General features: G+C 41.9%; 1 protein-coding gene across 1 annotated transcript in view; it reads right to left on the reverse strand.

Moving 5' to 3' along the window:
- Positions 1-354: 354 nt before the first annotated feature.
- The window catches only part of LOC141013013 (protein diaphanous homolog 1), a 37,269-nt gene continuing 15,392 nt past the window's right edge, over positions 355-22,231 (reverse strand). Inside the window, exons 2-11 of the mRNA XM_073486552.1 lie at positions 19,267-19,432; positions 19,034-19,128; positions 18,676-18,777; positions 18,061-18,300; positions 17,239-17,368; positions 16,909-17,034; positions 16,579-16,742; positions 15,993-16,125; positions 11,722-11,811; positions 355-2,767 (exon numbers count right to left, since the gene is read on the reverse strand). Coding sequence (XP_073342653.1) covers positions 2,580-2,767; positions 11,722-11,811; positions 15,993-16,125; positions 16,579-16,742; positions 16,909-17,034; positions 17,239-17,368; positions 18,061-18,300; positions 18,676-18,777; positions 19,034-19,128; positions 19,267-19,432 — 1,434 coding nt within the window. The 3' untranslated portion in view covers positions 355-2,579. The remainder of the gene's footprint in view (positions 2,768-11,721; positions 11,812-15,992; positions 16,126-16,578; positions 16,743-16,908; positions 17,035-17,238; positions 17,369-18,060; positions 18,301-18,675; positions 18,778-19,033; positions 19,129-19,266; positions 19,433-22,231) is intronic.

Genomic DNA, 22,231 nt, shown 5'->3' on the forward strand with positions numbered 1-22,231 from the left:
TCGTGCTGAACACTGGCGATCAATGTCGGAAAATAACTCTGGAAACCCTGGAGCCACAGAAAATCCTGGAATTCATCTGTAAAAATAACAAAACTCCTCTGTTTATTCATTCTTCTGCTGCCTTTTGCCAATAAAACAAGAACAGAAACTATCTGGTATTTTACTGCACTGTGTGTTTACATGAGAGAGAGGAGGGGGAGTGAGAAGTATGGAGAACTGAGCTTCAAAAGGAATTCACTAGAAATCACACAAACACACACGCAGTGACATTTTATCACACATCAACAGATGACGCGCACACTTTCAGCGCGTTACATAACATCTGACACGACCAAAGAATGAGCCAGTCACATCTTTAAGTTACTTAAGACATTTTTTAATATTTCTGTGTAGCAAACAGAATGACTATGTGCATTATTCTGTATACATAGAGCAATCTCTGGAGAAAGAAAAGTCAATTCAAATACATTAAAATAATCAACCGTAAAAATTCACATAGAAAACAATCTCTTAAAAAAAATTAATGAACAAATGGAATGACTCAAATTAGAAAACAACAAATATTCCAGTGATGTTCTGATATCCTTTTCATGTATATGTTGAAAACAGACAGTTTTCAGTATGTGGTACACAGTCACCTGGCACTGTCCAGCTGAAGCGATGGGCACAATGTTGCAGACATACAACAGTGGCTGCGTCTCTGGTTTCAATGCAGCTATGACATATTTTGTGCTGGAGAGCAGGCAGCGCAGTCTAATTATTCAGCGTTACTGGATTCAAATGAAGCACCAGTACTCCATCAGAACAAGGATTTATACACCTACTGTACTTGAAGAACCTCATTTATTTTAAGCTGTTTAAGCGCCAGTTCCTCCACATCTTAAGATATAAAATGCTGGTGTTGTTGAGAACCCAATAGATTGTTCTGATTCCTGATAAGATGAACTTTTGGGGATTTCCCTTAATCACCAATGATATGAAGCACTGATCTTGAATCAGCTGTTTATTAAGTCCACCTGGTAGCTTCTACATCCTGAGGCTGGCTACAGTATTGTGTTTGCATAGGAATAAATATTGCATGGAGCAGCTGACACCACCTGGCAGGATCACTGTCAGATAGTACAGCACCACATCATGGCAACATGTCTGTTGATGGCTACTGAATACAAATAAGAGCAAGGCCAGACATTCAGCAACTACTGTTGCAGTCCAGTGGGAGGGGAAGTGGGTGAGCAACACAAACACACACACACATACATACTTGTCTCAGCAGTTTTTGGGCAGTTTTCCAGTGTGCTATATCCTCAGCAGAAAGACCACAAAGCTGTTTATAAAACCTAGCATTTATGACAACATGGTCGGTACCGTACTGTAATTACAGATGGCAACACACATGCACACACTCAAATCTACATGCACACACACACACACGTATGTAGGAGATTGAGCGTGCACACAGAACTAAAAATAGGCGGCTTACTTCACACACTCAGATATTCTCATACACATAAACACACAGGCATGTAAACTGCTCAGGATAGGTTTTGTATGGAAACACCCTTTTTAAGTTTTTTGGTTTAACTGACTGTGGAAGAACTTTCTCCTCCGACCTAACTCTACTTCCCTCCGGAGTTTATGGGAATGTTCATGTTCATGTTCATGTAATCAGGTTTTCTTCATATAACTGTTGTGGGCACGTATGGTAACATAGCTTAGACAAGTTCATGCAAATGATCTCTCCTTTTTATGTGAAATATAACTAATACATGCACAGCAGTGACCTAAATCCCTTCTCAGTAAAAAAAAAAACACACACTGAAAAAAACACCCAGGTGATGACTGTTGTTGGACTGGGTCCACACACACACACACACACACCAGCCCAGCGCAAACTGTGACTGGACAAATCCTGGGAGTGAAATGACAAGACTAGATTTCAATTGGTTGGCACTTTTTTCAATAGTACAACAAAATGATTAACGTTTAACAAACAGTATATCAGACAATTACAAAGCAATATGTTTCAAAGGTTAAAAAAAAAGGGAAAAAGCGCGTGATGTTGGCCTGGAACATCCAGAGACAACTATATGAAGCACCTGCAGGATGTGCTAAATTCCAGACAGTCCCAGTTGAAATTTGGGATTTGGAAATAACCGTAAATAAAGTGTGGATCCCTCCTGAGTAAGTCTTTGGAATCGCTCAAGATGCCCTTTGATGAATGACAGGTGAAAGTCAAATGATGCAGAAACAAAGTGAAACAGACAGAATACAGGAACAGATATGTGCACATGCTGAGGAAAGAAAATCTTTATGACACTGGCAAAGATCCAGAGGTTGATGAGGGGCGTCCAGGGGTTGAGGTTGAGGTGAGAGGCCCATCCTCACCCTCTGCCTCTCCCTGTCCTCGCAGAAGACACAGTCAATGCTAGCCTAAAGGATGGTCCTGTTAAGACAAAGGGCTGTTTCTTTTTTTCAGTAAGCTAATCTCAGATGGGTATTGGCCCCTGGAATGGCTACGAAATACATCTGTGTTTGGATATCACTGGCTCTGTGAGTAAAAAACTTCCCACCCAGGGTACCTAATTGGACCGAGTGGGAGCAGCGTCCAGTAACTCCTCTAACGACTCTGCTCCTTCTAATTTAGGCTCCTCTTTCTCCTCTGTCTTTTTCTTCTTAGTGGGCACTTTGCTGGACGTAGGCGCGTCTTCCTGCATCAGCTCTTTGGCCAGGATGTTGGTCACTGCATGACCAGCTCGTCGGTGGTTGGCTGAGAAAGAGAAAGACATGGAGTGAGTGAGATAAATGAAGAGATAATAAATTAGGCGTTTATATCATAACAAGTTCATGCGCATGCCCTGAAGTGACATATTCGAAAAACATGTACAAATATGTCAGTTAGCCATACAAACACCACATCAGCAGCCCGATAATTAACATTTTTTCCACTGCAAGTGATTAGAGACAACCAGCTCGATTAGTTACCAAACTGTCGACGACTGGGATGAACACACAGTCACAAGTGCGATGCCTCCAAGAACGTCACAGGCTTGTGTTTTGGATAATAAAACACAATACGGATGATCCCTTTCTTCCCAACATACACACACGTGCATTACCATGACACACAAACACACAAATGGCTTAATGGTGCAGTGGTGTGTGTGGATTATTGTGGCATCTGGAGCGACTCACTACCAACGTCAGATTAGACTCAACATGATCCTAAAGACGTGGAAAAAAAATAGAGGAAGAGAAGGTGGGGCTGGTGAGATGAAGAAATAGAGATAGTGAATAAGGAGGGAAGGAAGGAAGGAAGGAAGGGGTGAGATGGAGGGGTGAGACACCATGAAGAGCAGGATGATTCATGCTGTGGGAGGATTTAAGAGGCGGGGATAAATGAAAATGAGACAAACATGGATGGAGAGACAGAGTAAGAGGAAGAATGTAAGGAATGAGAGAAACAAGAAGGAAAATAGATCACAGAGAAACAGTGATGCAGAGAGGAAAAAATAAGAAGTGCACAGAGAGGGAGAGAGAGACAGAGCGAGTGTGACAGATTGTGCCCTGAGGATGCTGTCGTTTTTATTCTTCTACCTGCTTACGCTGTTATTTCCTCTCCCCCTCCCACACACACACACGGCAGCAGCACTTGCCTTTATCTCTCATTCCCTTCCTCTACATCCTTTACCACTCTTCTCCTCTCCTGCGTGGGAGGACAGCTGTGCCGAAGCGGCCATTTTGAATTATATAGGTCAGTAGGAGATTGTGTGTGTTTGCTGTTAGTTAATGCCTGGTGTAAATTCACAATGCTTCACTCCTCAAGCACAATGAAAGATTAACATCAGTACAGGACACATTTGTTATAAACACACACATTAATGCACTGATGAGGGTAAAAAAAATACAAATAAAAAGGATTGTCATGATGCAAACCAATAGCAATATGCATGCAAATGAACCATGATAACACAAACAACAAACCAAGACTTCACACATGGTTCTGATGGAGCAAAAAAACACACGAAAACACGAGTTACCGAGCAGGTCTCCAGAACTAGCTGTGACAAAGACACAATTGAGTCTGTGGAGAAAGAGGAGAATGAGGATGTGGAGATTTAGAGTCATGTTCACAGTAGTCTTCTTTATGTGCGAGCCTCAGCTGGACTGATCAGCACAGACAGCTGGGGTGTCGCATTATCACCTCACCCACTTTCCTTGGAGAGGCACACAGATCGCTCTTCATCTCTAAAACATGGGAACACTTTCTCTCTTTCTCTACCCTCACATCCGTCCTCCATTTCTATTTCCGTCCTGTTCCAAACATCTCCCTTGCGCATAAACTTACTAATTAGAAATTATGCAAATGACCCAAAAAACCGAGAGAAACAGTGTGCGTCAGTGTGGGTGTTAACGCATGTGTACTGTGACGAGCTTGTCCTAAAAAATCCAACCCGCAGAGAAAAGCTCTTCAAAGGCCCGTCAGCCCAGCTCCTCTCGTCTCTCATCCTCCTCCACTTCCTCTAGAGAGGAGACGGAGAGGAGGAAGAGAGAGGGGGTGAGAGCCAGGATCAGACAGGGGTTGCATTGGGAGCAGCATGGGAAAAAGTTGGATTTAGACAGAAAGCTGCAAAGTTAAGTAATGAGAGGAACTTTTCAGAGAAGTTGTGCAAATGTTCTCTACATTTAAATACAGTAAAAACACATGAATGCAAACAGCCTCAGGAGCAAATACATTACCTGATATACAGGTTTAAATGAGCCTATCAAGGTAGTTTCAAATATCACATGACAAAGATGACAGATCTACAAATACAAATGGCTAAAAGGATCAGGCTGGCAATATTCTAAATGTTTGTTATTGTCAACAAATCCCATGAAAAGACCAGATCCAGCAATGTGTTAGTCCTTCAACAGTGTGCTACTCATAAAAATCTTTCAAAACACATCAACAGGAATATGTACTTTTATTAAAAACAAACAAGAAAAACTAAATATTACCAGACTTTTCCTTTAAAAGGGACAGTTCAACCCAAAATCAGAAATACATATTTTATCTTTTACCAGTAGTGCCATTTATCCATCTAGATCATTTTGGTGTGCGTTGCCAAGTTTGGGTCGCACGCTTTCTTTTGTGCTTTGATACAGTTTGTCGGTGTAGTTCGGACAGAAAAAAGTTCCGACATGAAACTGCTCACACCAAGGTCTGTGGTTTATCTTAGTAACCAGGTCATGATTTCTGGAAAGAGACACTGCTTTTGAGTCTTTGAGCCCCACGAGCCGAGTGCCATCTAGTTCCATTATATTTGAAAGAAGGCAAGGCATCTCTACGCCCAATATATCCAAAACTAGGCAACTCACACCAAAACAATCGAGTTGGATAAGCAGAACTACAGGTAAGAAAAATATATTTTGTTTTGGGATGAACTGCCGTTTAAATGATAAGTCTGTTGATATTTGTCCCTAACAAATGCACGCTTTACTCCAGTTTGAGAAATGTTTTCAGGCATCTCTACAGCTGATATCTCCAAAACTCACAGGCAGTTCACAACAAAACAATCTAGATGGATAAATAGTACTTCAGTTAAGACAGTTGATTTTTAAAGGACTACTCTGCAGTAGATCAAAGGTATGATCTTACAGCCTGTAGCTTTCAGATGAGACTGACAACAAAGAAATCTACTGTCCTGAGTGGTCAGATTGCGATTTAACCATTTAAAAAAGGGCCACCTCATTGATTTAACACATGAAGTTTACTTTTTAAGAGTTGCTATAAGTCTCATGTGGCTCTGGAAGGAGCTGTCTAATCCCTGAGAATATAACCCAGTATTTTTGGAACTTGACCCAGACTGGGGATTAAAACTCAGGATATCTCGGCCTCTGTTGTTTCAATTTTGCCCACTCATTTTCTCTTAATTTACAAGCCTCCGAATCCTGAGGAAGTGCACTGTAAAAATAGCCGGATTAACTCTTTAACACGTGGCACTACAAACACAGGAAATGGTCAGCATGCTAGCTGTGTTGTTGACTAAATGGTCCATGCACTTGGCATGAAGCCTGGTGTGTGCAGCAGTAGGAAACAAGTTGTCGGGACTCACAACAAAGACTGTTTTTTGTTGTGTTTACTGGAGACTGAATGAGAGTGTTTGCACACTGAGGGGCTATTGGTGGCACAAAGAGCGTAGTGAAAAGATCATCTGTAACAGATTACACTCCAGGAGACTCAATAATGACTGCCTGATGAGGGAAAGAGTGCTTTGTTGTACAGTATGTGTGTGTGTGCTGCCATTATGAGTGGAAAATACAGAAAAAGTGAGAGGTGCAAGGAGAGAGTGTAGGGCAGCTTGAGATGAGAAGAACTAGCTCAGGGGCTTTGTTCACGTGCAACTTAAGTAACATAAATTCTGCATGTTGTGATGCCAGTGGTTGGCAAGCAAGCGGCCATCTTTATGCTCTTAGTTCAATGTCTGTGCGGCAGCTGCAGCCGTCACATGACAGCACGGAAACAGTGCCACGACTAGCATGATGGTGTATTTGCAGACATAGGCTGGAACTCAATCAGTGTCTCCATCTTAGCAGGGACTTATATCGCCCTCCTCAGGCTGCACTGCGTAACACACTGCTGCTCTGCACTGAAGGACTGTGGGAAAGAGTGACGTCATGTAGCACCACTGCTGGCTTGTTTTTGTGGGTTAGCACTGATGTGTAAGCATGCACTGAATGGGCTCAACTGGTGCATGTGGGACTTGCTAGCTTGCATTGTCTCACTGGATGTTATGTATGCATGTGACGTCACCACTGCTTCAGTAATGACTTGATTGATGAGCTCTCTCTTATTGGTCTGAATGATCTGTCCTGTGTGTGAACATCTGTGAAAGCACAGATCTTTGCAGGGGTCTTTTTCTTTTTTCTGTAGGAGCAGACCGTCTGCAGAGCCAGCGTGTGCCTATTGTTGCTATCCCCTTTATCTCCGTCTCCCTGTTGCGATTGGTGCTTTGTCAACTCGTTGCTACTGTGATTGGTCGCTTTGGTGAGGGTCATGACCCAGCAGATGGGTCTTTAGTGAGTGTTTAGACACATCATTCCTCCACATACAAATGCCCTCAAATTGCTTTGAGCATGTACACACACAAATTAGCCACATGTAGCCTAGCTGACATGTCTGTGTCCATACAGAAAGACAAAGACCATAACTTATTGACAGAAGAGAGACAGGGTTTGATAGTGTTTGGTAAAGTATGCCAGGCTGTCTGTCCCCTGGAACATGACGTGCCTGTTTGGGTGTATGTATTGGTATGCAAACAGCCATGTGTGTCTTTGTATTGGCATGCAAGCATCTGGTGTTTGAGCTTTGTCTGTGTGTGTTTAAAGTGGGGGTAGACAGACGGAGGGCAGACAGCTGTAGCTGCTCCTTCCACACAACCAGCACAAACGCACACAGTAAGCTGAGGTACAGGTCAAAGGTGAGGTGGTATATAGCCTCCGCAGCCTCGTGGCTTCCCTTTCAGTCACACTGCTGCGACACAATGAGCGTGACAACACACTCAATAGGTCCTCAGTAGTTCTTTACACCAACTTTGGTGACGTCAGGAAAGAAAGAGGAGGGGAGAGGAGGGACACACTTCATGTGATGAAGACCCTTACATGCACAATAGGCACTGTTTCCTCTGTGAATGTTTTGTTTAAGTGGTGGTAGGGGGGTAATTTTTGGTATTTGTTCCGTGTCCATCCCTGTTGGTCTTGCAGCACTATTGATTATATTTGATTAAAGGGCTACTTCTACGCACAGGACCTTTTGCTTGTTTGTGTCTTGTTGTTTTGTTTTGTTATCTAGATTATATAATTTCCCATTTTATCTAGCTGTAGTGGTAATGTTCTTAGTGTTCTGAATGAGTGTAGAGGAAACACTGATAGTGATCAGTGGCTCAATACACAAGAACATAATAAATGTATGGGTGCCATTTTCTATCAGCATTTTGTAAACATTTGTAAAATGTTACCTGTATTTTAAGGATACACACTTACACACATCTGTAATAGATTTCAAAGTTATTACAAGTGTAGGGTGGTCATTGAAAGTTGGATGCAGTTATAGTTCTGACATGGAAACATTTGAACTGTGATGGCAATATTATCTGTCTTTATTCTTTGTATGCTATCACACAGGGCAGTCCCAGAGAGATGCCAAAATTTGATAGGAAGGGGATTTTCAGTTTCACAAAATGTCACGCTACTTGGGTTTCATAAAAATTTGGGACTTTTCATGTTGTGTTCACGAGTTCCACCCTCGTAGGTTGAAGGACATTACAATACTATTACAAGTTCAACTCATCACTTTAATGTGATCAGTAGGCAAGTGTGTGGGGATGAGACAGTATCTTTACATCAGGGAATTAAAATGAAAATACCCTTTTGTTTGACCGTTTTCTCCACACCTACATTCAACCTTACATACACTAATATGTGCCGAACAGATAAATGCATAACATGCTTTTGTAGTAGGACAATTATCATAATTTATGTAAAATAAACAATGATAGATGAGAATGACTTAGTCAGCAGATGTAGATAGAGCGGGTGTGTGATGATAAATGATATCAGACAATCAGTTAGATGGGCAGAGATGAGAAAACATTTCACCAAAATGATGCCACTTAAAACTTCAAATGTATCCACGTCTATTGAGACAAAACGGCAACATTTAACATCATTGAGACTCGAAAGATTCAAGAATACACAGCTGTGGCTCCTTGATGCCGTGTTGTGTTACTCTACACAGAACAAAAATCAAAATCTCTTTACCCACCTATCCGTCCTGTATGCAGTAGCTTTTATAAATGTATTACACATTATGGAGTAGACACTAAAATACTCATTATGTATACATGAGCTGGACAGAGGAGTGTTTTTAGCCTGCTGATAAAGGCTGCCAGATATTAATCAGTTGAGCCAGAGTCAGGATGTGCCTCCTCCTACTGCAGCTCCACTAAATTAAGACCTCTAACTCAACCAACCAGTCAAACATGTGCACGCACACATAAAAACACACTCCTATTGTGTGGGTGAAGACCTTCAGGCCCTTCCTGACTATAAGAAGCAAAGTGGGTAACTGGAAAGGAGCTATCTTAAACATAAGTGATGAAAATATAAACTCCTAACAATGCTGAGATTGACTAAAACCCACAGCAAGGCTTCACACACTCCCTGGAAAACCCTGAACTTTGGTAAAAGAAAACAAAAATGACAAGACGGGGGGGAAAGAGGAGACAGGGAGGAGATTCATACAGCCACTCATATTTTCCTTCTCTCTCCTGCCACACATAACTGTTCGTACGGAGGAAGGCTCTCTCTCTCCCTAACACACGTTAAGGTATTTCCTGTCAGTTTGAGGTGGCCAAATAGTACTATGGGTGACTGACTAAACCCTCGAGTGGGCCCCATTTTTCCTCATGCAGGGCTCCTGCTTCTCCTTCCTTTCACTGTTGTCCCAGTCAGTTTAATGGTGATGAGCCTGAGCTGTTTGTGATTAAAGAGTTTGCAGCACTTAAGAGATTTTCTCTGTGCAACTTAGTGGACCACTGAGGACCACCTCTCACAACCCTTGTTTAATGGCACAATTACAGCTAACGGGCTAAATAAATGCATTTAGTGACTGAGAAAAAAGAGAGGATGAAAGACGAAGAGACCAAAAGAAAGATAGAGGCAGGAAAGAGTGTAGTCAACCCTCTGGCTCTGAGCTATTCCACTCTGGAGCACCGCTTCACATCTGGCTTCTATTGAGAGAGGGATTGGGTTGCACACACTCTCCCCCAGCCTCTCTTATGTGTGAATACTCAACCCACACATGAATGCATGTGAACAAACACACACACAGGCTCTATCTTGCTCTCTCCTTCCCTCTCAGTTAATGGGCACAAGACACTTTCCCACTCACATGGTTACACACGCGTTTCCTACCACCAGGTATCATGTTACAAGCTACTAGGCTAACAGCTCCAAAGACTTGTTTTCATTTGCACTGTCCATATTATTGCCAAAATGTGCTACATTTACAAATTCAAAGCAAAAACGAGGGAGAGAAATACTCTAGTTTCTAGTAAGTGAGTGTAAGTGGATTGGGCAGTGGAACAGACAGCAGAGTAAGTAGCTAACCAGATTACTGGGCTGTTTCTATGAGCTTACAGACTGAACAACATGCCCTGAATGAGAATCAATACAGGCTGGAGTTGCGTGAGTATTTCCTCTCATACAGGTCAGGACACAGACCTCTGGTAGGCTCAGTCATTATAAAAACAGCATTGAATTGTTTTGTAGCAAGACAATGGAAATGGAAAAAAAATCTTTTGAGTGGAACAGGGATGCTAATTGGTAGTCACCTGCCTTAAAAATGGATTATCGGTTATTCATTAATAATATATAAATATGTTGGATGTTTTGCCATCAGAAAGGTGTTTTAACCAACGACATGATCTATGTTCAATGCAAAATAAGAGCTTGATAGATTAGGAGTTAAATTACTTATTATGATAAAGCAAATAACTCAAATTGATGAGTTAATTTGAATCCTGTCTGTTGCTTTTAATTTTTAAATTACAACTTGTAACTTAATCAAATACATTTTCCCATACAAGCATCTTGTATGTCATTTTTATACATTTAATACAGAAGTATTTGTAACTTTTTGATGTATTTATGCCCGACTCTGATCAGTTAATAAAATCAGTTAAAATCTCAATGGTGATCAATTGATTAATCGTTAACATCCTAAAACTATATATTCTATGATCTAATATCATGTAGACATTAACAGTAAATAGTAAATAAAACTATGACAAACATGTTTACAATAATAATGATAACACCTTTTTATCTGATTACTTTTCATTGTGTTACCCTCTCTTCTTATATGTTTTATTCTATGTTTTTATCTCATTTACTTTTATTGCATTTGATTCTACTGGATACGATAATGCCATGTGTGGTGTTTACTTTGTATTTGTATTTTTAAGCACATTTGATCTGTCGTGTGAAATTAGCTATATAAATAAACTTGATTCGACGTGTCTACTGCTTCCACATGTCTACTGTTTGTGAAAGTTGCATATTACACAAATGACTGGCTTCCCAACTAGCTGTTATGTCATAAACTCATGCTCATGTGTACACTCAAACTCTGAATGAAGGTGAGCACAGAAACTTCCAGCAGATGAATGTATCTTCTGGTGTCAAAGTCTGCACATACACAATTCTGCACAGTGATGGTAAAACCTCCAATATATATTGCCAGTATATTGCCCACTCTGATCCCACTTCCTTAAACGTTCTACCCACACTCTGGTTCACCCTCCTTAGCTCTACATTCCAATTCCTTTTATATTTTCCAATCCCACAACCACACCCTCACCAGTTGCTCCTCTCTTAAGTATCCTTCTGCGAACACCCACCCTTGGCACCCTCCTGCTTCTTTTGTTGGTGTGCCAAACATTGGTGCAACTGGCTTTACCCCCCTGAAAACTACCACAACCCACAGTCTCTGAGCGTATGCAACAGATGGAACAGAAACAGTGGAGCATAAACAAATCTGTTGTTATGTGTTGACTGAAACATGGAGATGGAGAGGAAGAGCGAGCTGGAACAAATGAGCCTCATAATGCGACATGTGACATCAGAACAGAAATGTGTTGTAAATCAGGTAAGACATGAAGATTTGCTCTGCTTATGTACCTGCTTGCCGTGGTCCTCTCTTTCTCCTGAAAGCAGCTCCAGACTGCAGTGCCTCCAACAGGCCGTCCATGATACCAGTTTCATCACCCTCTGTAAACACAGCATCAAAACATAACATCAGCAAAGCATCAACAAACACTGGATGAAATCAATATGTGGAGTCCAATTTTAACTTTTATTTATGTCACACATACACACTACTCCATCATCACAACCATGTTATTTTAAGTCAATACAACCCTGTCATACACACTAATTTTCTTTCCCAACAACAGAGGAGTGATTAGTGGTTTTTCTAAACCCTCTACCTATCGCTGTCTCACACAGACACGCCAAGACACACGTGGGCAGTAGGGTTATTTACCAGCCACGTTAGCAAATTAGCTACATTAACCCAGATAGGCAGTGACCTAGTTCAGCTACTGTCACTGCTAGGGGCTGCACACTACACTTTAAGGGAGATATAACACACAAACACACCCACTGAGAACAAACCTCCTAATAAAAAACCTTAAAATAATACAGACCTAATGAGTAATGGTGGCTTAAAGTATACTGACTGGAAAGGAATTTTTGTATTCTGTGTATGTGTTCTGGTACAGTACAGTTTTTACGGGTGGTCTCATTGTTTGTTTACATCCACATTGTTGGCACAGACTCTGTGTCTGGTGGCCTTAAATCAGGGATGGGGGGCCAAACCAGAGGTTAGGGGGCTACTCCATGTCATGCTGCTGTGTGTACGAGTGGGTGAGTGATTGTTTTGTGGGCAGGATTCAGTGGCACAGCTCAGCAGCTCAGGCAGATGGTTTTAATTATTTCTATTTGAACCTGAATTGAGACAGAGGGGTCTGGAAAAGGGGGCAGTGAGGTTGGGGGTTAAAGGTTTATGTCGTCACCTCCCCCAATCTCCAAACACAAACACACATAGCTCTGCTCCCACACACACACACACACACACACACACACACAATATATTTAATCCTGCAGTAAGCTATGAAGCAGATGGCCTGTGGTCTCGCCTGTCACGTCAGAGAAAGTCTCGCTCACACACTTCCCAGGCCTTCCACAGCTCACATACACCCCTCAATGTCCACATCCATGAACTGCACACACAGTTCAGGATGATGTAGGCCATGTTTTTCTGCTTCCGGGGAAACACATCTGGCACATTTCCACTCACACTAATCACATGGTTGGCTTAAACCACCGGTGGAAGCACAGAGACACACAAACCTATTTGTGAATATGCACTGGAGGCAATAAGGGGACCACACAATGACCTGACTGTATATAAAAACAGGCGCTTTGTTGACCGAGTGAACTCCCAACTAAAACCAGAATATCCTAGAGCCTGTACACTGTATAGCACTATACATCCAGCTCGAGTGTTGCCTAGGGCGACACAATTTCATGGACTCTTATCGGAGTCTTCTTTATTAAAGGAAAGCTTCACAATGTTTGGCTTGTTAGCGATTAGTAAAAGGGCTAATAATGGGGGAAAAACACACTTGTTGTGTTCAATGACTTGTTGATAATCATGTGCTCTTGTTAATCCACATGATTCTGTGGACATGATATCTTGTTAATGGTGTTATTATTGGCAATCAATACAAAATCAATACTGAAATGGCCTCTCAAACTGTGGTGGCAGAGTCAGACCCCGCACAGTCATGCACACATGCAATTACACACACAACGCCAGTGCATCATACAAACAAGGCTGGGTAATGCCTGAAGCAGGTAAGAACATAAGACGGATTAATTAGTGTTAATAGCATTGGATAACGAGCTCTTAAAGATGTCTCTGTGGATCTGATCTGCACTGCACACACACTGACACATATCTGGCACGCACACACACAGAGGGAGGACAGCATCTTGTGTGGAGCAATAGCACCCCTACTGGATGTTCACACAAAAACAGATGAGGACATGAGTGGAAAAATTTACACAGAGGAGTGACAGCAAATACAGAAAATAAAACGGAGAAAAGGGAATCAAGTATGAAAAAGAAAGACAGTGTTACAGTAGGCTGCAGAGAGAATTTCTATTTTCTAATGTGTCATGATCTTTCCTCTCTTTCCCAGCTGCCTGAGGTGAGACATCCGGCTACTCAAGCTTATCTCATCTCCCGTCTCACCCTGTCCTTTTCTCCTCTCCTCCCCTTTTCTAAGAGACAACAACACAGTCTAATCCCAAAGAGAGCATCTGCTGCCCTACTCTCCTCCTATCACTCCCCCTCCCCCACACTACTCCTTCACTTGCTCCCTGTGTGGAGCGTGAGCACTCCTAGTGGCCTTTCCCATACCAGCATCCGTGTGGGTGTGTAAACTACACATTCACACACCCATAAAGAGCACACAGCCTCTCACAGTCTTTTACAGACAGTACTGACACCTAGCTGCAGAAAAAGGGAAAAGGTGGGTTTCCAAGTGGTCTGGCATTTGTCCAAAGATGAGTGCATGACAGCCAGGGATGGATTTTTCATTACTGTAGGAGACAGTGTTTATCAGATAAAATTAAGGCAATAAAAATGGACTTTTGGGTATGGCATCCAAGTACTAATCCAGTCTGGAGCCCTGAATCCTGAACATACATGTTTTACGAGAGCATAAAGCCAAATAAAAGCGATTAGATAATTCAAAGATGAAATAAGTAATCATCTAATAACTTTCAGAAGAATCAGCTACTCTACATCACATGCTCAGCACACTGTGAGGCTCCACTGAGTGAACGCCTGTCTGTCTGACTCACATAGGAATGACAAGGCCACAAACTGCAAACACACGCTGACCTTCCAGGGTTTAACCAACAACTGGGATATTGTGTGAACAGAGGGACAGAAAGTGAGAAAGAGGAACATTCAGAGAGTCGTGAGAAAGAGGAACATTCAAAGATAGCACACATACCCTATGATAGTGGGAAAAAAAGGGAACAAGGTGGATGAAAGCAAAGGTGCAGCTGCTGGAAACGACCTTTTCGTAAAAGGGTTATAAACAAATAGAGAACAACGACCAGGTGTGTGTAAACCAGATTTGTGTGTGGTAGTATTTAAATAGGGTGGTGTTGGATGACTCCGGGCTACAGGGGCAGTCAAATATGCCACCTGTATGTAAATGATCTCTAGCCCATTAACGCACATACACACACTTATCCTTGAAGCACTATTATGTTCCAGTCACGCTAGCCTCTAGAGGCTGAGCATGAAATTTGACTACCTTACTTTCTACCACAAAATGTCTGCTCCATGCTTTTAACACACAGATGAAATATTCCAAGTAGACCCTCAGAGCTTTGCTGTGTCTTTGAGTGCCCCTTTAAATGAACGGCAGACACAGGGGGAGGGAAAGGGGAAAAAAGAAGAGTGAGTGATGGAACAAAAGTAAGAAAGAGAGGAGAAGCCAGCTGGAACATGGAGCACTAGGAGAAAGGCCAGAAAGACTTCTTATAAAAGAGGTTCACAAAACGGACACACTGAAACACATTTGTACACACACACAGAGCAGAAACACTTTGGCCAAAACTACTCCAACACACAGGCAAATGCAAAACAGAAACATTCTCAAGAAAAAGACACAGTAGTTTTGTAACAGAGTGCAATGAGGCTGCAGAACATTTTGACTGTGGAACTGTGGAGTCCCAAGAGAACCCGAGTGGAGCCAGAGAGTGGAGGAATGTACTGAAACTAGGTCACAGTCTGAGAGAAGGGGGAAAAAGTGCCTGTGCATAAATGAGTGTCTGCAAGGCAGGATTTGAGAGTTAACTGTGTATACGAGGATGAAAGTGAGAGTGTGTGTTTGTGTTACACAGGACAATATGCTGTGAGCAGTTCTCAAAGTATAACAGCATCTCATAGTAGAGTGGAAACATGTTTTTGGTGATAAAGAGATTTAGACGCTCTTTCTATGGAAGCAAATCCCCTCCACTCACCAGAGGAGTGAAAAGAGGTCAAGCGGTTCCTTACTCGTATACATCCCTCCTTGTCCTCACTCACTGCGGAGCTTATTGTTACTTGCTTAATTCAAAACGCAGGTCATCAACATTAGATTAACTCCGGTCTATAAATACTGATGGGTTGCTCTTTCTCTCTCTCTCTCTCACAGACACACACACACACGAAGACACACACACACACACTATTATTCCACAGAAGCATGGACTCTGACTGCCCCCAACTGGAATCTGAGGGAAATACAATTGGAGAGATGTGGAGTGTTTTCTCTCTCTTTCAGTCAGACACAGGTAAACAAACATGATCCAGCAATTGTGACCTGCGTTGATGTCAAGGAGCTGGTTCCTCTTGAGTTTCTCCTCCTTCTCCTTCTCTGCCTTCTCCCTGGCCAGTTTGGCCCTCTTGATCTTCTCTTCAGCCTCCTTCCTCTTCTGATTCTCCTTCACTGCTTGCTGGTAGAGGATGAAACAGAAAAAAGAAAGTGATTCTTTAAAGAAAATGACAGGTGTATGATGGAGCTGATGGATGTCTGTGTGTGTAAACATTACTTCAAAACCAGTGGATGGCGGTTGTCCACAATAACTGGTAAAACAAGTTACCTCCTGCGGGAGCCCTCCCAAACGGCACATTTACAGTTGATGTATAAACTGACAATATAATGGAGTCACTCTCATTCGTTATAATGTCAATACAGACAGGTGCACAGCCTTTCTTCTCCTACTGGTTTGACATTTGTCTTTTATCTTTCCCTCTTTCATCTACTTATTTTTTTGACTCCACTTGTGTGTACGACTTTGTACTGTAGGTGTACAAATTTGGTTTGAGGGTGGCTAGTAAAGACCGAAAAACCACACCTGCACCCTTTTGAAAATGATCAAACTTGATTCACAGGCATAAATACATACCAGGAACATGTTTTTAAAGGTGTTGAGGTCACCAAAGAATTCTTCTGCGGAGATTTTTTTCGGGTCAAAGACAAAGAACTCTCCCATGTCATTGTATTGCTTCTCCATATTCTTATGCAGCAGATCCAGCTTCTCATGCTGCTCGCGGGCTGTACCCACAAAACTGTGGAGACATGATGTTAAGGAACGTAGAAACAATATCTCCGTAATTTACCAAGACATAGAAAATATAATTTATGATGGTGGGATCTATGGTTTAAATTTTTACATTAGCAGACTGTTTGAGTTGCTGAATAATTATACTGAATATGTGACTGAAAAAAGAGGATATGGACATCTTCTCCGCAAATAGATCTTTGTCGTTTTGAGGAGGAGGGAAGGTCTCCAGATCTTTTTCCAGGGTCTTGATCTGACGGCCCATCAGCTCAAGGTTCTTCTGAAGTGTCTCTGCAGAAACTGCAGGAGACATAGGAGAAACATTAATGATGCAGAGCACCTACAGTACATACATAGCTCAAGATGGACTGTTGTTTTTCATATGACTACAACGAGGAAAGCACAGTTTATCAATATGATTAATGTAATGTGTAACTGGTGTTGCAATGGATGATACTATGTTGGGACTGAGATGTATAGAGATCAGTGAGATGTCCCATGTACCTCTGCTGGCTTTTTCCACATGGATAAGCTCGTCTGTGAAGCTCATGACATCAGGATACTGCTCCTGGCACACATCAGCCAGGAAATGGAGCAGCGTCTGCTTCAGGTCAGCTGATTTGGTGTCACGCAGCTGATTGGAAAAAGGATTGATTTAAAAAGGGAACACTGAAATGGCAGTCAATCATTTACTGTCAGTGTTTTGCACTTTTCTATTTACAGATGTGTGTAAAAGGATGTGCACGTAATTTCAGCAGTTATGCACTTTGTCTGTGCGTCCATGTCGCCTATGAGACATAAAATCCTCTTAAAATAAATGAATGAATACAGACATCACTGTTGTAACACTAACTGATCACTATATTGATAGAGGAATTATGGAGCACTCTGTACATGTTGATATCTGTGTTACATATACTTCACATCTAAGGTTAATACTGAAAAGGCATAGAGGAAAACCTCTGCATGTTATTGACTATATACATGTTTTTATGTAGACCCCCACTCGTCACTTACATACTAACACTAACATTTGTTTTCTGTTTCCGTTTGATTGTGAGATTCAGATATAATTCAGTGTTATAAATAAGTGAGGCCAAACACATGGGCAGTGAATCGATTTAGTGTTTTCTGTCACTGTGATTACACTGCAGGCAGGGCACTGTTAAGATGAAAGCTAGTTTTCAAGTTATTTATTGTACAATACATAAGTCCACACTTTACCTCCAAGAACTACACAATAGGTAAGGCTAAAGGCCTTTCCAGTAAATTCATTCATTCAGTTTTTATTATATGTGCAAATAATAAGTCTACGCCTCATTTTACCTTGCACAGGTATGATATGGAAAAGCCAAATGCCTTTCCATTGCGGGAGCCAGCATTCATATAGTTCCCAACAAGGAGGGTGATTTCTAGTAGCTTGGTAAAGGCCTGGCTTTTCATGAGCTCCTCGCAGGCTGCCGTCACAGACACCACATCTGGCTTGATGTTATTCAGCTGCTCCTCAAACTGCAGCTTGAACTGAATGGCCTGAAGCCTAGGCATCAGCTTCTTCACGCTGGACATCTGGAGAGAGAAAAGAGATCGGGGGGATTTGAGACCTATTCTGAAAATGCTTGTCGCCACATTGGTTGTGCGTGTGTGTGTATAGTTGTGAATGAGTGAAGGGGATTTCATCTATTACGCACATCTTCCACGGTCGAACAAAGCAGTCTGTGTTCAACAGCATGAGGATTCTCTGTGACTAATATATTGACAACGGTATGACTTTATCTCTGTATTTAAACATTTTCTATGCCTCATTTGCTACCACACTGATTTCCCTGCTATATTTGTGGTTAGTCATGTCCAAGTCAGCAGGAAACTGAAATTAACAGATATTACAAAAACAAAAAGGTCTGCTTTGTGTGTTTTTTTGTTTGTGTATTTATGTTTTCTCACCACAACTCCAAACTGCTCGGACTCAGCCAGGTCATCATATTCATCCTTCATTTCTCCCAGGACGTTCAGCTGCTCTTGTGCCGGCAGTTGTTTGATCAGATTCTAAGTGGTAATAAGAGGAAAATATGGAAAATATACATGACTAACAGGATCTGGAGACACTTGTGTTAATGCCACTCACATGTGTCCCAAACTACCCTTTGGGCAAGAGGGATCAAAGACAAAGACAGAAAGTCACAAGAGTGTCACAAGAGCAAACTAGGAAACGTTCTGCTGTTCATTATGTTATATTAATGCATGAATGGTTGCACATGCAGCAAACTTATATACCATCACTGGGCAGATCTGAGCTCTGTACCTGAACCATGGACTCCGTGAGGATCTTCTCATTAACCTCCAAGACGGCGTTCTTGATCTCTTCATAAGGGAGACGGAATGATCCCAGGAAAATGGCTGTATGTGCAAAGACAAGTAACAGCACAAATCATGAGGATTCAGATGAACACACTGTATTGTTGGCTTTTCAATTAAAGTGTTCACTATATGCTTTTAGTATGGGCTTAGCACGCTTTCAGGCATGTGTGGACTTACAAAGGTTCTGTGAACTCTTGCCATCAAGAATCTTCAGCTCCTTCACCTTCTTCTTCTGCACCTGCTTCTTTTCGTCTACCCCATCCTGCTCCTTTTTGGCTGGAGAGGTGGATGGAGAAAAGGGGAGGGTAGTGGAAATATTCAGATTGACAGAAGAAAGAGGAGACTTTGTTAGAAATCATATGTTTTTGATAAGTACATCTGGATATGAACAGAAATAAATTTGGACAGAAGGACAGTAATCAGTGAGTTCTGTAGTAGAGACAGAAGTAGATATGAGGGATGAATAGAAGGCCTATGTGACGGCTATAAAAACTGACAGACTTGGCACGGCCTTCACTTTATTCACTTTCTCCCAACTGTATGGTGTCATGGAGGTGTTGGGATTATTGTATCAGTGGCCCTGGGTAAAATGGCACTGCTATGAAATGGCTGTAACACTGGGGGAAAGATGTCCCTGGTGTGTGTGGGCCTGGCAAATATGTTCAGACATTTATTAGCTGTAAGGCATTTAAAGTTGCAATCAGCTTACACACATGCATGTACAGTACACTGCATTACACACACACACTTGACAGAAACATTTCACATTAACGTGTTCTGGCAAGGTCAGGATTGTGACTGTAAGGATGTGTCAGTGTGTGGGGGGTGAATGTGCACTGGATGAGAATTAGGAGTGAAAGATGAACAAGCACATGTGTTTGACCACATAACAGCCCCACTGTGAACAGGCACATCAGGTCAAAGATCAGCGTACGTCAGAGTGCTGGATGTCACAGCTGCTCACTTCCTGTCAGTATTATCTAACCACTCATACTCTATTTAACTTTTCTGATCTGAACTAATCTGAAAGTGCTGCAAATATACTGTATGTCATGATTAAAATTATCAGTTGATCAACAATGTTTTTAAATCACTGAAAAAACTGGTAATTCTGTATATATTCCAAACATGTTTTGGTTATAGCTTCTCAAAGGTGAGTTTGATTTATTTCTATAATAAATTAAATGCATTTTTAACAGTGGGTATGACGAGCATCTCTACTGCCTACTGTTTGTTTCAGTCTCTCTTTAGCTTATGTCTCATTCTCCAAATGTCCTTGTCTGTGTCTTATGTCCAGACGGTTACGAGGAATTAGAATCATTCTCTGGAAAACAGCCAGAGGGTCGTGCTACAGCATGTACTGTAAGAGTATCTGTCTCTTTGTCATATTCTGTCTGAAACACACAGACAAACAACACCGCCCATCTGTTTCCACTGACCGGTGATGACCTCATGTAGTGATATCAGAACCTAAATTTAGTGTTTCATTACAAATGGCAATACTGGACTGAAACTACTGTAACCACTGTAAAAAATGACTAAAGGTTGTGGAAACAGACCTACTTACTTACAGCTACTTGATCACCAGTGTTACTATATTATTATTCATGGTAAATCAAGTTTATCTAATTAGCCTCTTAAGCTCTCTATACTGCATTTCTGACCTTACTTCTTCACTTCCTCAGTCGTTCATCCATATTTTACACAATATGCCCACAATCTGCTGCACTTCTCTCTCATTCAAACAGCAACACTGTGAGGCTTCTCCACACAGACACAGGGATAGCCACTACAGCACAACAACTCATTCATCCATCTGTCCATCCTTCCATATGTCCAGTCAAACAGTGCTTTGTCTCTATGAGAGAGGCCAATCAGTCTGACAGTATGGTAAGTCCAGGCCTCTTAATGAGCTCCTCATCTCTCCATTTAGACACAAAACAGTCAGCAGACTGTATCCACAATAAGTCCCATTGTTTCACTCAGCATCAGCTTCAGCTCTATGAAACTCCTCTCTCAGAATCAACCTCTACCTGTCTCTAAAGTTTGGCAGAAACTTTCAGGCAATATGATCTATTTCCATATAGTTTGCATTATATCAGTATATCAGCTGTTTGCATCAGCTCCATGAATCAGTAACACTATTGTGTGTCCAACACACCAGCCAAAGTCCCTGCTGAGAGCAGGAAACCACAGCAGGAAGTAAACCATTACACACACACAGGGTAGGAAAATCCATCAGGACATCCGAGAGGAAACAACATAAATATCTTCACACAAACACATCAACACAGCTGAAAGGTTCGGAAGAAACTCAAAGGAAGTGGCAAGCATCTACAAATAAACATCTCAGGACAGAGACACAAACAGGGGGCCTGAGAGCAAACTAAAATAATCCACTTCTTCAAGACAAAAGAGAGAAATAATACCTCTAGAATAGAGTAGTGAGAGAAATAAAGAGATCTACGAGTAATTATAATATCAGCAAAGGCTTAAACCCATTACCCCCTGTACACACGTATGCGCATGCAGTCTTGCGCAAAGTAAAAAGGTTACTGTGCAGATCTAATCTGGATAGTAAAGAGAGATAATCCAGTTGGTCTGGGACAAGACTAGTGACCTAGTGACAGCATCATGTCACTAGGTCAGTGAGTGCCTGTGTGTGAGCCGATGAGGGAGCATGCGTTTGTGTGTGTGTCTGTGCGTCCAGGCTATAATGACTACAGGGCCAGCTGCGCTCTAGCCAATGAAATCAGGCATTGCTATGTAGACATCATGGCTGATTCATAAAATGGGGGCTGGTGTGCAGATTGTAAAATGGCTGCTCTGTGGTTTCCACATGCAGAGCCGGCTCCTTTCATTTATGAGCCGATGGCACCTCTAGTGGTGGCTATGGAGTGCTGCGCCATGTTACACTTAGTCATTGTGGGGGAGGAGATGACTGAGGCAGAATGCATGTGTGACTGGACACACACACACACACACGCGCACACACACACGCGCACACACACACACACACACACACACACACACACACACACACACACACACACACACACACACACACACACACACACACACACACCACATACACATACTTACACACTTGTGGAGTGCTGACATCTCAAAATCCACATGTTTT

The sequence above is a fragment of the Pagrus major genome, chromosome 18 (genome assembly GCF_040436345.1).
Source record: "Pagrus major chromosome 18, Pma_NU_1.0".
NCBI classification, from domain to species: domain Eukaryota; kingdom Metazoa; phylum Chordata; class Actinopteri; order Spariformes; family Sparidae; genus Pagrus; species Pagrus major.